The sequence below is a fragment of the Gnatocerus cornutus genome, chromosome 1, assembly GCF_029298725.1.
Source record: "Gnatocerus cornutus isolate USDA-ARS CGAHR chromosome 1, icGnaCorn1.1, whole genome shotgun sequence".
NCBI classification, from domain to species: Eukaryota; Metazoa; Arthropoda; class Insecta; order Coleoptera; family Tenebrionidae; genus Gnatocerus; species Gnatocerus cornutus.
In genome coordinates, this window is record NC_142233.1 from 33,239,125 (window position 1) to 33,251,462 (window position 12,338).

Consider the following 12,338-nt stretch of genomic DNA (forward strand, 5'->3'; position numbering starts at 1 on the left):
GCACCACTGCAAATTAAATAATAAAGATAATGGATGTGGATGTGTTATTTAATCGAAGATTTCAGGGAAATTATTACTGGTGAAGTTGGCGGTTTTACATACTGGAAATTTCCGTGTCACATACTCAAACACAACTCTTGGTCCCGGGGATCTCCCCAGCCACCATATTTCATAATTTGAGATTCCGCAAAACTAATCGTGGAGTCTATAGAGAGAGATTCGGGAAACAAATTCACTTGGACGTGCTCAAAATCTTCGATAGCTTTCGTTGGACTGCAGGATTTGGACTTGGTGTGGATCCCACTAAAATGTTATCATTTTCATAAATCGCGCTCAAAATAGTTATTTACAACACTAGTGCGCGAAGCTTATGTTTGTGCATGAGCGTTTATTTAAAGCACGAGCGACTGAAAGGAGCGAGTGTTTTATTTACGCGAATGCACGAACAAGCTTCGCGCACGAGGATTGTATAACATTTTTATACGAATATATTTTTAATTAAATTTTTTTGATTTTACTAAATTTTTAGACAAAATTGTCATGCGGTTGCCATAATTTGTAAGTCTTCTTTTACATGGTTCTTCCAAGTCACTAAGGAGGCAAACAAAGGGGTAGACAAACTGCTCAAGTTTTTGTGTCCATAAATAAAACGAGAAATTAAATCAAATAGTTGTTGGTAACTTAGCAACCATTTTTTATATTTGTAATTTTGTTGTGAAATATTCAAATTTGTGTGCCCCAATGTCAAAATCGCTTATTTGGTTCACCCTTCCAATATTAAGTTCCGTACTGACACTGGTGAAACACGATGTCAAGGCACGATTGTCTTTTGTTTTGTTTTGCGGTCGACTAATAGAAATAAAAATAGAAATCTACATAACAAGTACGGAAAGTGACCAATTTCGCAAGGCTGGCGCCTCGTGCAAGACAGACACTTTCCGACGAGTTATGTACACTATTTTTCCTACGACCAGAGATTTGGAAAATAATAGATCCGGTTACCATATGGAAATTTGGACATACGTTACACAAAACATGTGCAACAAGAATTTTTATTTCCGTCTCTACCTATTGCACTGATTCCTATCGCTGATACGCTTATGCAGTATTGTCTCTCTCGTCAGGATGGAACCAATCAGAGATTATGACGTAGATCGTTACTCGAATCTCAAATGGCAAATCCAAATTGTCATAGCTAATGTCAGTAAAGAACTTTGAATGCAAAGTTTTGTGAATTTAAAGGTTTTAGACGTTATTTCTCTTGTATGTTGCTAAATTTTGTGACAAGGTTTTTTTCATCACTAGTTTGATTTCGTTTTGCTGTCTTTTAATGTTGAAACTTTCATTCCTTAATAGGCCGAAGCTCTTTTACATCAAGTGGAGACTCTCACAATATGAATGCGGTAAAACCGATCATTTATAGCTCCACAATTAAACGATATTGATACAATTCTCAGTGTGCATAACATAGTTTTCAATAGGTTTAAGGTCAAACACTAATGACAAAATCAAAATTACCAACGTGTGACTAACACTTTTCAAGTCTGACACCAGAAACCTGGCAAAATGGAGAAGCTAATTCAAACAGCCTAGATTAATTGTAAGAACATAGAAAACTTTACATTAGACCCAGACTTCTAAAGAAGAAAATGCAGAAAGTCTCTTTTAAGATGTATTTGCCACTATTTACATCAATTTGATTTTGTTCCTCGTCCGAGTGTAAGAAAAAAGCGCAGTCTTCTCTCGATCTGCCACGATCTTCTTTTAATCACTCCTTTCTACTCATTGTCAACCTTTTTGCCTCTGTCCAAATCTTAAACAGAATCTTATTTGCTACAATGTCACAGGTTTCCTAGCATGTTCTTCTTTCTGTTCTTACTTGTCGTTAGAGCTGTCCATTATTTTGTTAACCAGTTTTGAGCTTCATAATCTTTTGATGTTCTCAACAATCTAATTGTCCTTTTTTAATGTATTTTTTACTGCTTTCATGTATATTTCTTCAATACTTTGAACATTTCTTCACTCATACAATTTAGTTAGGTACACCTTGGATTTTTATTAACTAGGATATTTCTTTCAATTGAATCTTGATCTTTTCTCTCTTCGTCAAAATCCATGTTTTTCTTCCGCTCCGTATGTTTGGTGACTTCCGTTTCAATTATAAATCATCTGATAATCGCATAATAATTCACTTTCTTTGCAGTTTGTAGTCTGTGGTTAATTTTCATATTTTGCTTCTCAATTTCTCCACAGACGACGATTTAGTTCAGAAACATGCCAGTTGTAATATTCTATTGATTTTTATTTCACTAGTTAGCCCCTATTTGTACCATTTCTATTCTACACTTATTACAAAATCTGTTTCGACATTTCTCGCACAAATTTGTTCAAATGCGTCTTGAGCCCAAAATTCCTCTTTGAACTCACTTTCTGTCGTCTGTAATATGCGACGTCGGTAGTTTTATGGTGCTGAGAGAACTTGTTGTGTTACAGTACGTTGGATTACTCATTTTGCTTTGAACTGTCACACATTATAATTGTTGTCAATCTGTTGTCAAATTTTAAAATTAGCCAATCAAAAACTCTCCATCCTGGCGAGAGAGATAGATATACATTGTATCCAGTGAATGCGTGCAACAGACAAGGACGAAAGTTGTAAGGCTAGTCGTAGATATGTTTCTAAGACTTTTGACTATGTCCCCCCATCTATTAATTCCCAAATCTCTGCCTACGACCTTTCATCATCAGAAAGAAACCATAAGTTTCGACAATAATTCATTTTTATACTCGCTTGTTTTTCGATGTTTTGCGCACGCTTTTCAGTGCGCGAAGCAGTGTTTCGCGGTTGAGTAGGGCTAGTCGACCGCAAAACAAAACAAAAGACAATCGTGCCTTGACAACGTGTTTTACCAGTGTCAGTACGGAACTTAATATTGAAAGGGTGAACCAAATAAGCGATTTTGACATTGGGGCACACAAATTTGAATATTTCACAACAACAAAATTACAAATATAAAAAATGGTTGCTAAAAGTTACCAATAACTATTTGATTTAATTTCTCGTTTTATTTCTGGACACCAAAACTTGAGCAGTTTGTCTACCCCTTTGTTTGCCTCCTTAGTGACTTGGAAGTACCATGTAAAAAAAGGCTTACAAATCATGGCAACCGCATGACAATTCTGTCTAAAAATTTAGTAAAATCTAAAAAATTTAATTAAAAATATATTCGTATAAAAAATGTTGCGTAATTTGCGTAAATAAAACACTCGCTCCTTTCAGTCGCTCGTGCTTTAAATAAACGCTCATGCACGAACATAAGCTTCGCGCACTAGTATTGTAAATTTAGTAAGTATATTAATAACTATTCTTATCTATTCTAAATGTCATTTTTCTACAACTTCGACCACTTTTGACCCCGACCCTTTTCGATTTGGCTGAAAGTTTTTCATCTTTTTCTACTCTATGAAAAACGGTTCTCTGAATTTTTATAAATCCCAACAAAAAAAAGTTATAATTTTTTCCAAAAAACGGCTTTTAAACTTTCAAGTAGCTATAATTTTTTCAAAAATTAACTTATTGAAACATTTTTTTTAATTTTTATTTTAAAAAGTACTTTTCCGAAAAAAATTAAAAAAATATAAAAAATGATAAATTTAATAATTCACCATTTTTGAGAAAAACCGTCATTTTCTCAAAGTTCGCCATTTTTTATTTTTTTATTTTATTTTCTTAAGACTTTAATTAATTTTGCGATCATTACCGCATATCCCAGAATAAGCCGGTTTTTTTTGTTTTTTTTTTATTTAATGAAAAAGTTTTATTTTTTAAATTTTTATTTTTTTTAAGTTATACAATGTACATTTATGTTGAAAAAAAATTTGAATCCGCGAGTATTTCCGCAAACACGCTGTAAATGATACTTCTTTGGCGTCGCGACGCCAAACAAACCATAAAAAAAACACAAATTTTTGCGTCAGTTTCAAGACCTTTGTCAACTATGAGCGTGTGCAAATTTTTAAAATTTTATCTTTAAAATTGTAGACAATTTTGGGGCTAGCTCTAAAAAAGGCATTTTTGAAAAAATCATAACTTTTTTTGGATTGGTTAAAAAAAATTGGAAAAAATCTGAGAACTGTTTTTCATCGGGTATTCAAAAAAAATCGGGGTAAAAAGTAGTCGATTTGGTGTAGAATACCCCATTAGTCACACTAGCGACTTTTAATTTCGGAAATGGATGTACGAAAACATCAAATTTCGGAATCATTTAACCATGTGGAAAATGCCACTTTCATATGGGGTCGTGGGTCGTAGGAAAACAATATACATACCATGATCCAATATGGAGAACTCGAGCGGCCCGCAGCACTATCGTGGACTTCTCTTGGGAAAGTTTCCGATACAAGTACTTCAAACTCCAGTCCCAGTTATAGTCATCATATCTGCAAAACAACTCCCGAGATGACGAAATCCTCTCCCAAATTGTCCTATTGAAAGCAAATCCCGTACTTTCAAAATTTTTCTTAATAATGACCTGAAACTCCTAGTAAAAAACGTGAAACTAAAATCTCGTCTTACTTTATCTGAAAATTTTTGAAAATTGACATGTTTGATGAGCCCCAAAGAGTAAAACCAACAGCTGGGACACAACTTCGACGACTCCATCAACCGGAGACAGTGGATAAAATCGGGAGCCATGTAATGGTCCTCCTCCTGGAACAAAACTAGTCCCGAATATCCTTCCAACGCTCTGATTTGTTTAAAGAGAAAGTTTGCCTTCCACCACCAGTGAAGTTTCACTTGTCCCAACGATGCTGCTCTTGTGTGACCATAACTGTCGGTTGCAGGGTTCTCGGAGGATCTAAAAATTCCCAGTCAACTTGTTGTTATTGTGAAGTCAATTTTACTCGTCCGGTCCTGGAAAGGTTGACGGATGTGTTTGCACCGAAAATGGATAGAAAATTTGCAAATATTTAGCGAAAGTGATCTTTTGGACGATGGCATTGATGGTGGTGTCGATCAAGTCGTGAGAGAAAACAAGAAGAGTGGTATTGATAAAAAGACTTCTTTCAAGACTGTTGATCAATTCTTGCAAATATTGGGTGCGGTTGTGTACCTATAAACAGATTGACAGTTCGGGAATGTCAAACATGAGTAAGAATACCTGGACAATTATAACCAACTCCACACTACTGCCAAACAGATCTTCGTTATAAATCTTTTGTTGCGAATTCGCAATCGAAATAAATTTCACCAATTCATTTCGACCAGAGCTGTCAATTACGACATTTTCATGTTTGATACTGTCAACCCACACAGTCACTACCCAAATTATCATAAAAGTCGAAGAAAAAAAGAGAACTACAGGCTTCAAATGCATTTCTCAATTTTTACCGCCGCCACTGGAAGCCGTGCCGAAGAGGAGATAAGAGTCGAGGGACCGAGAACTACGGCCCTACATACAAGGGGCCATACGTGACCTAACAAAAGAGACTCGCCACCGCCACTGATTTAATGATCTCTTGTTTTAATTGCTGACAAATTGCCAATTGTCGTCGCACTTATGTTTGGGAAATTTTCTCGGTTTCTTTTAACTGAACGGAAACGGAACAATGAATACGGAAAATTTACACCTGGATTTATTCAGGAATGAAAAGATTAAAATGTTTGGATTATGATAAGAAATTGAGGATTTTGTAAAATAAATAAGCATAAAAACGTTTTTTTTAAGGATACCTAGTCGTGGCGGCGCCGACGGATTGGATTTACGCAATTTCAATCTTTCAAATTAGAGTAGAAGAAAGTGTAGATATCTTCCCAAAAACGCACTTAAATGCAATTTATTTCTTGCTCGTAAAAAACAAAAAAAAAACGGAATGATTGACATTTGTTTAAACAAACTTAATCCTCATAATTCATTATGATCACAGTCGGAACTATTACTAAATATTTAAGTTGTAATTCTGGTACATATTATCATAAAATGATTATTTTTGACATCATATTTATGATTAGATTACGTACATCAAGTGTTCAAATAAAACTCACACTCAGTCGCCTTTGGAATCACCGGTCATGTCTTTGATTGAAGAGTCCTTTATTTATGACTGACGTCACATTAGAGGTTGCTTATAAAACATTTCAGAGCTCATTTTTGAAGCTTTTCTTGTGATAAAAAAATAAATTGATTTGATTATAACATTTCAATAATAGAAGAAGGGTGTTTAATGTTTGTTTTATAGTAAAAATCAATAAAAATTAATAATCTAGCATATAATAAATATCAATTTTTTCTCTCCGAAACAAAGAATGCTAAATCCCTAATATTGGAAACTTTGGTGCCCTCAATATTAGAGATCCAATATTAAGTAACCATGTAATTGAATGTTATACAAGATGTTTATAAATGTTTCTAGAATCAAGAGTAAATATAGATTTAGATTTTTCAACTGACATTTGTAGTTAATCTCAATCATACTCCTAATTTATTTTGAATACCGCATTTCAAGGTCATAATTTGTGAAAATTGTGAAGCTGTACGTCAAACTTGAGAGGATTTATGTATTGAATTGAATCACAAACGGGCCTTTGGGTGTTCAAGTATTCGTTTATGTTCAATCCAATGCATAAATGTTTTCAAATTTGCCATAGAGCTCCACAAATTTCCCAAATTATGACCTTGAAATGCGGTATTCAAAATAAATGAAGAGTAGAGTAAAGTAAGTTTTGAGAAGCAAACTGTTCTAATTGTGATTTGAAGCCTGAAAACCAAAAATTTGGACACAAAACCGTAACTGAAACGTCGTTGACGTAAGTAACATTATAAATAATTTTCAAGATAGATAAATTCACCATGAAAACAAAGCGGCAAAGTAGTGCACGACAGAAATTCCAGTTGTCTAGATTTTTATTCATTATTACAACTAATTTTCAATTACTTGTTCATTAAAATATAATTACACCTTTGAAATAAATACATGAATACAATATTTTTATTTTTATTTTCGGGTCCTATTAGTGGATATCTCATATTCGAATCTTTGATACCCATTATTGGATATCCAGTATTAAGAAACCTTTTTTTAAAGCATTAAATTTATGACAAAATACATATTTGCCGATAAAATAAAAATGCTGTATTTTTTTGTAGTTTTTTTTTGTAATTTAAGCGGATAAATCATAAAGTAAACATTATAAATAATAATTTAATTGATTTAATTTAAAGACAAGTATTTTTAATAAGTATACACAGTATGTCCCCGGACTGAGTTCACAAGATGAAAAAAAACGTTATTTTTCATTTTACAAAAAAAAATGACAAAGAAATAATATTTTTTGTTTAATTTAAAATAAATAAATCTTTGATTAAAACTTTAATATTATCAAGCTGTGTTCTTAAAATTGAAAAAAAAAATAACGAAGAACTTTTTAATTTTTAATTTTGCAAAAAATGTCAAAGGAATGAAATTTGTCCCTTAACTCAAACCAATTTCCACTATTTGATTGACCCATTACCTGTTTTAGCACAGTTCAATTCTAACTTGTGATTCTTTAAGGCTGTTTCAAATTTTCTCAATTATTGTTAAGGATGCAATTGCAATTCTTTTTCAATTTTTTAATACTTACACATTATTGGGTAAATTTTCCTTTGATCTTTAACGCACTATGTGATATTGTGAATCCACAGCCTGCTATTATTTAAATACGATTACAAAATTTAATAAATAAAAATAATTAAAAAAATTGATTTTAAGAGTACAAACTAATAATTTTGAAATTTTAATTGCAGATTTATCTGTTTTGAAATAAGCAAAAAATGTTATTTCTTTGTCATTGTTTTGTAAAATGAAAAATAAACTTTTTTTCCCTCTTGTGAACTTAATACGGTGACATACTGTATATTTTTTCAAGTATCCATATTTAAAATTAGCGAGAAAGACACCAGAAAAAAGAATATCCAAGACATGCCTTTCAGAATGCAGAGGTGACCGAGTTATGAACTTTATTTCTTCTGGATGTACAAGAATGGATAAATAGAGGTAAATAGAATAAAAAATCAATGAGGATAAAATGGTGCATACAATGCGGGCTATTGTTGCAACAAATTAATCCTATTAAATCATATGAGAAGTCAATAATGCAGGTATAATCTCCCTCTCAACACCTTGCAACAATGCACTTCCAACCATTGCATTTTTATGTAAAAACCAAGTTGATAATCTACCGACTGGTTGTCATTCTAATATTTCGCCATAAATAACGTCTAGTCAGCCGTCCCGAAGACAAATACCGCCACGTTCCACCAAATGACGTAACCCTTTTCTGTCCATTGACAGCCCATCACAAAACAATAGCCGATCATCATTTAACCGTGGGCGCCAACGGTCCCATCACATCGCTAATTGGTACAAAATAAAGTCCCATTCACACAAAACGCTTCATCATCCCATGTGAACATCCTAAGACAAACCGTCGATTGTATTAGGGGTCCGAAAGTATCCACTGTTGGCGACACTGTGTCGGATGTGTATTGATAGCACCATAAAATTGTGTCCGGCCTCCTGGACGTGACAGTAGAGATTTATAAAGATATGTAGCGTACCGTCGCCGCCCACAAAAACACGCCGCCCCCGAAAAATACCAGCGCTAATTGTAATTAAAGACGCAGGTCACATGACAAATGGATGGAATGTAATAATGTAGTGTAGCCGATCGAGGGTGGCGGCGCTCACTACGCCACTTGACCTAAGCTCCTGATGGTTACTTGGCAACAATTAATCACATCGTATCGTTAGCGTCGGCTTACACAGACATCGGGATTTTATTATGACGGCAGCGGGGGCGGCAGTATTAAAACAATCCGGGGGATTTCGCAGGTTCAGCATAATCGCTCGCAGCCCCCGGTAATCCTCTCAATATTGGACTTACCTGTTTACGCGCTCAATTTGGTAATAAAGGGATGAAACGATCAGAGGGTAAAAGATGAGTCAAACTAGACTACCAACTTAAATTTTCGCACAAAATCACAGGGATGCACGTCAAGGGGTGAATTGTCCCGCGGTTGTGACTATAAACAAATTCGCAGCAATGGGAAGTTTGTTAATATAATATTCATTGCTTCCACCCCTGCATCTCAAGGCGACGGCAAACGACAACGATCAAGCAAAGGGGTGCATTTGAATGCGCCCTCACATCATCTCCTGACAGACGTGCCAATATGCTTCCGACGGGCTCCTATTACCATCGATTTTTCACCGGAAGCAATGACGAATTTTAAGACAAATCCGGCTCGGAGTTTTCAGTGAGGACAAAACGCAATCAACGGGAGGTATTTAAATAGCTGAATTTTAGCATCGAATTGAGGTCCATAAAAAACATTTGCTAAATGGTGGATGCGCCAGAATTTTCATCTAATAAAAACCTTATTATTGTTTAAGTTCATTTCTAATTTAGTTCAGAACGTTTTCGTCCTGTTTGTTCTAAAATGTCAAAATAAACAGTGTTGCCAACATGTAAAAAATACAAGCATTAGACGTGTTTTTATTGATTTTTGGGATTGTTCGTGTCACCATAGCAACTATGTAAAAAGTAACTTGATTTTAAACTGATAGTCTGTTCATTGTTACTGCCAGTTTTATAACAACTTAGATGTTTTATCAATAAAAAAAATAAATAAAATTAGCTTGGTGGTTCCGAAAACTTAAGAATTTATTTAAAATCTGTTAAGTATTTTTGGATGTTACATTTGGCCGAAAAATACGTTTTTAGGCGACCTTAACTTAAAACTGAATTTTCAGTTCTCAAATGCGGACAAAAAATGACTGTTTTCTGGCCGCTTTCAGTTTTGTCTGAACTAGGGTTACACCGTCTATCGTTAATTTTTTAAATTACATCAAGATACTGATATTACCCCAAATTTTATAATAATTTGAGTAAAATAAAAGCGACAAACTGATGTAAAGGGCAACAAAGACTTGTTGAGTTATTGCAAATGAACATGTCTAGCAGTGCTGCTGCCACAATATCAAAAAGCACATCAAAAAACCTAATTCATACCAATTGTAAAGCTACACATGCCAAAATTGCAAATGTGTATGTAAATAAAGAAAATATAAACTTTCCTGAAGAATTCATAAATATTTCTAATTATTCAGTTGTTATAAATGATTAGATCAATAAATCATAAATAAAAAAGAAACACTTTTTGACCTCAGTACACAAATAACTATTTTTAGAACTCGTCACTTGTCTAAAAAATCTTTTTTTTTGCATTTTTGTACTTAGAACACAATTTATGAAAATGAATTCCTTAATCTTTATATCGACAGATTAAATAAAAAGCCATACTTTGAAATTTCATAGTGTGTAACTTCATTGTAATTGACATCTGTCAATTGTGTGGTTTTTAGATAAAAACTACCATATGATTTTGATTTAGAGTAGGCCGTGACGAGGAAAACATACATAAAAGTCATGTCGGAGTGATATTTTTGTTTTAACATATACCTCTATACTCTGATAAAAAAATTTACGAAGATGTGAATAAGAAGAAATGTGTTGTGACAAACTTCATATTCAATAATTTATTAAAAAACAATTGAAAATAGTAAATCAAAGTCCTGACAATTTATTTTTTCCCCGACGTACGTGAGTTTTTCAAACCCTACCCTAAATAAAAATGTTGTCTTAAAATGTTAAAAATAGAAAGCAAAAATACGTTTTTTGATTAAATTTCCATAAAAGAAGTTTTCGTAATAAGTACGATTTAAACAGGGCGGCCATGTGGAGATCTTTTATTAAAATTTTAACAAAATTCAACGTCAAATTACTTGACAAACAAAAAGTGTTTCTTCAATCAAAGAAATGGCTTAAAATCTCAAAGCCAACTAATAAGAATGAGTTTTTTTTTATCGCGCGATAAAAATCACTGAAAAAGTCAGTTACTAACATTACAAAGAGCCGAAGAAAAAAATCTTAATCCTCAGTGCTCTGGCACTTCATTCCACTTATTTGCGTCCCGACAACGATAATGAACAAAATTTTCGCAAATAACTCCGAATACAAATCACCCCTGAGAAAATCTCGATCGCTCCCGGCGCAAAAGTCATCACATTTCATTGCTTCGAAATAATCACCGTTGCATGGGAATGCGTTTGTCGCAGCTCGCTGCGTCGTGTGGGAGCGTCGGACCACCACGGGAGCTCCAGAAACCACCCTAAAAGTCGCAACGGGACGTCTTTTATTTGTGCTCATCACGGAATTCGCGATAAATTTCATTCCGAAGGAAAATTTTTCCTTGTAGTCAAACGAATTCAGCCCTAGCGAACCAGAGGTTCAAGTGGTCGCTCTCCTTAGCTACCTACGGCTACATGCAACTCAAGTGGGCATTGTACCAACGGCCCTTCGCGTACTTCACGCTCGCATTGTCTGCATCCGAACACTAGACAATCTAAAAAATAACGCGCACTTATCATGATAAAAGCCCTAATGCACTATTTATTCGGATATTGTGCGGCTCTAATGGCCGCCACCTGGGTCCAAGCGACAGGAATGAGAAAATTTTAAAAAACGCTCTTAATAAAGATACCCAGTGACTCGATAACGCCATAATTTGTTTTTAAAAGTGGCCGCCATCTTGTCCAAAAGCGCATTTAAAAAATTGTTGCAAGTTAATAAAAGATATCTGGAAAAAAATTAATTTTTCCTAGGACCCATATGAAAGTGGTATTTTCCACATAGTTAAATGACTCCGAAAGTTGACGATTCGTACATCCATTTACGAAAATAAAAGTCACTAATGAATATATCTGCACAAACCTGTCAAAATTGACAGTTATTTTAAAATACAAATGTAACTCTTGAATTTTTGTTTCAAATGTCTAGACAGTTCACTGTAAAATAACATGCATAATGTATAATTTTCGTAGGAAAAATAGTGTACACAACTCGTTGGAAAGTCTTTCTTGCACTCGTGTAATATCTGCACTCGGCTTGCGCCTCGTGCATCTACATTTACACTTGTGCGAAATAGGTCACTTTCCGCACTTGTAATGTAAATATCGATTCCCTTTCCACGTTATCCGTCGTCATGGAAATCCCTAATTGGATGTGACTTTTTTTTTGTTTAACCCACACCCAGCCGCCTCGATCTGCATACTCCCACTGCCACTTTCGCGGAAATGCATCGAAGACGAAAGCGAAAAGTCAAAAACGTGCTTACAACTGCAATATTTAGTGGCTCACAAGCGCATTACCATAAGCGTACAATGGGCGAGCACCCTCAGCATGGAGCTCTTGTTTCTGAGACAAGAGTCCTCAAATCACGGCCCCCCGGTCCTTT

At 34.4% G+C, this 12,338-nt stretch overlaps 1 protein-coding gene across 1 annotated transcript; it reads right to left on the reverse strand.

Annotated features, from left to right (window-relative positions):
* Positions 1–34: 34 nt before the first annotated feature.
* On the reverse strand, positions 35–5,603 carry LOC148181925 (alpha-1,6-mannosyl-glycoprotein 2-beta-N-acetylglucosaminyltransferase-like). The gene is made up of 5 exons (XM_088042237.1): positions 5,163–5,603; positions 4,906–5,114; positions 4,577–4,859; positions 4,330–4,532; positions 35–303 (listed from the first exon to the last, which is right to left on the reverse strand). The coding sequence occupies exons 1-5, from the start codon at positions 5,376–5,378 to the stop codon at positions 117–119; spliced, it is 1,098 nt and encodes a 365-aa protein (XP_087898363.1). The 5' UTR covers positions 5,379–5,603; the 3' UTR covers positions 35–116.
* Between the last annotated feature and the right edge of the window lie 6,735 nt (positions 5,604–12,338).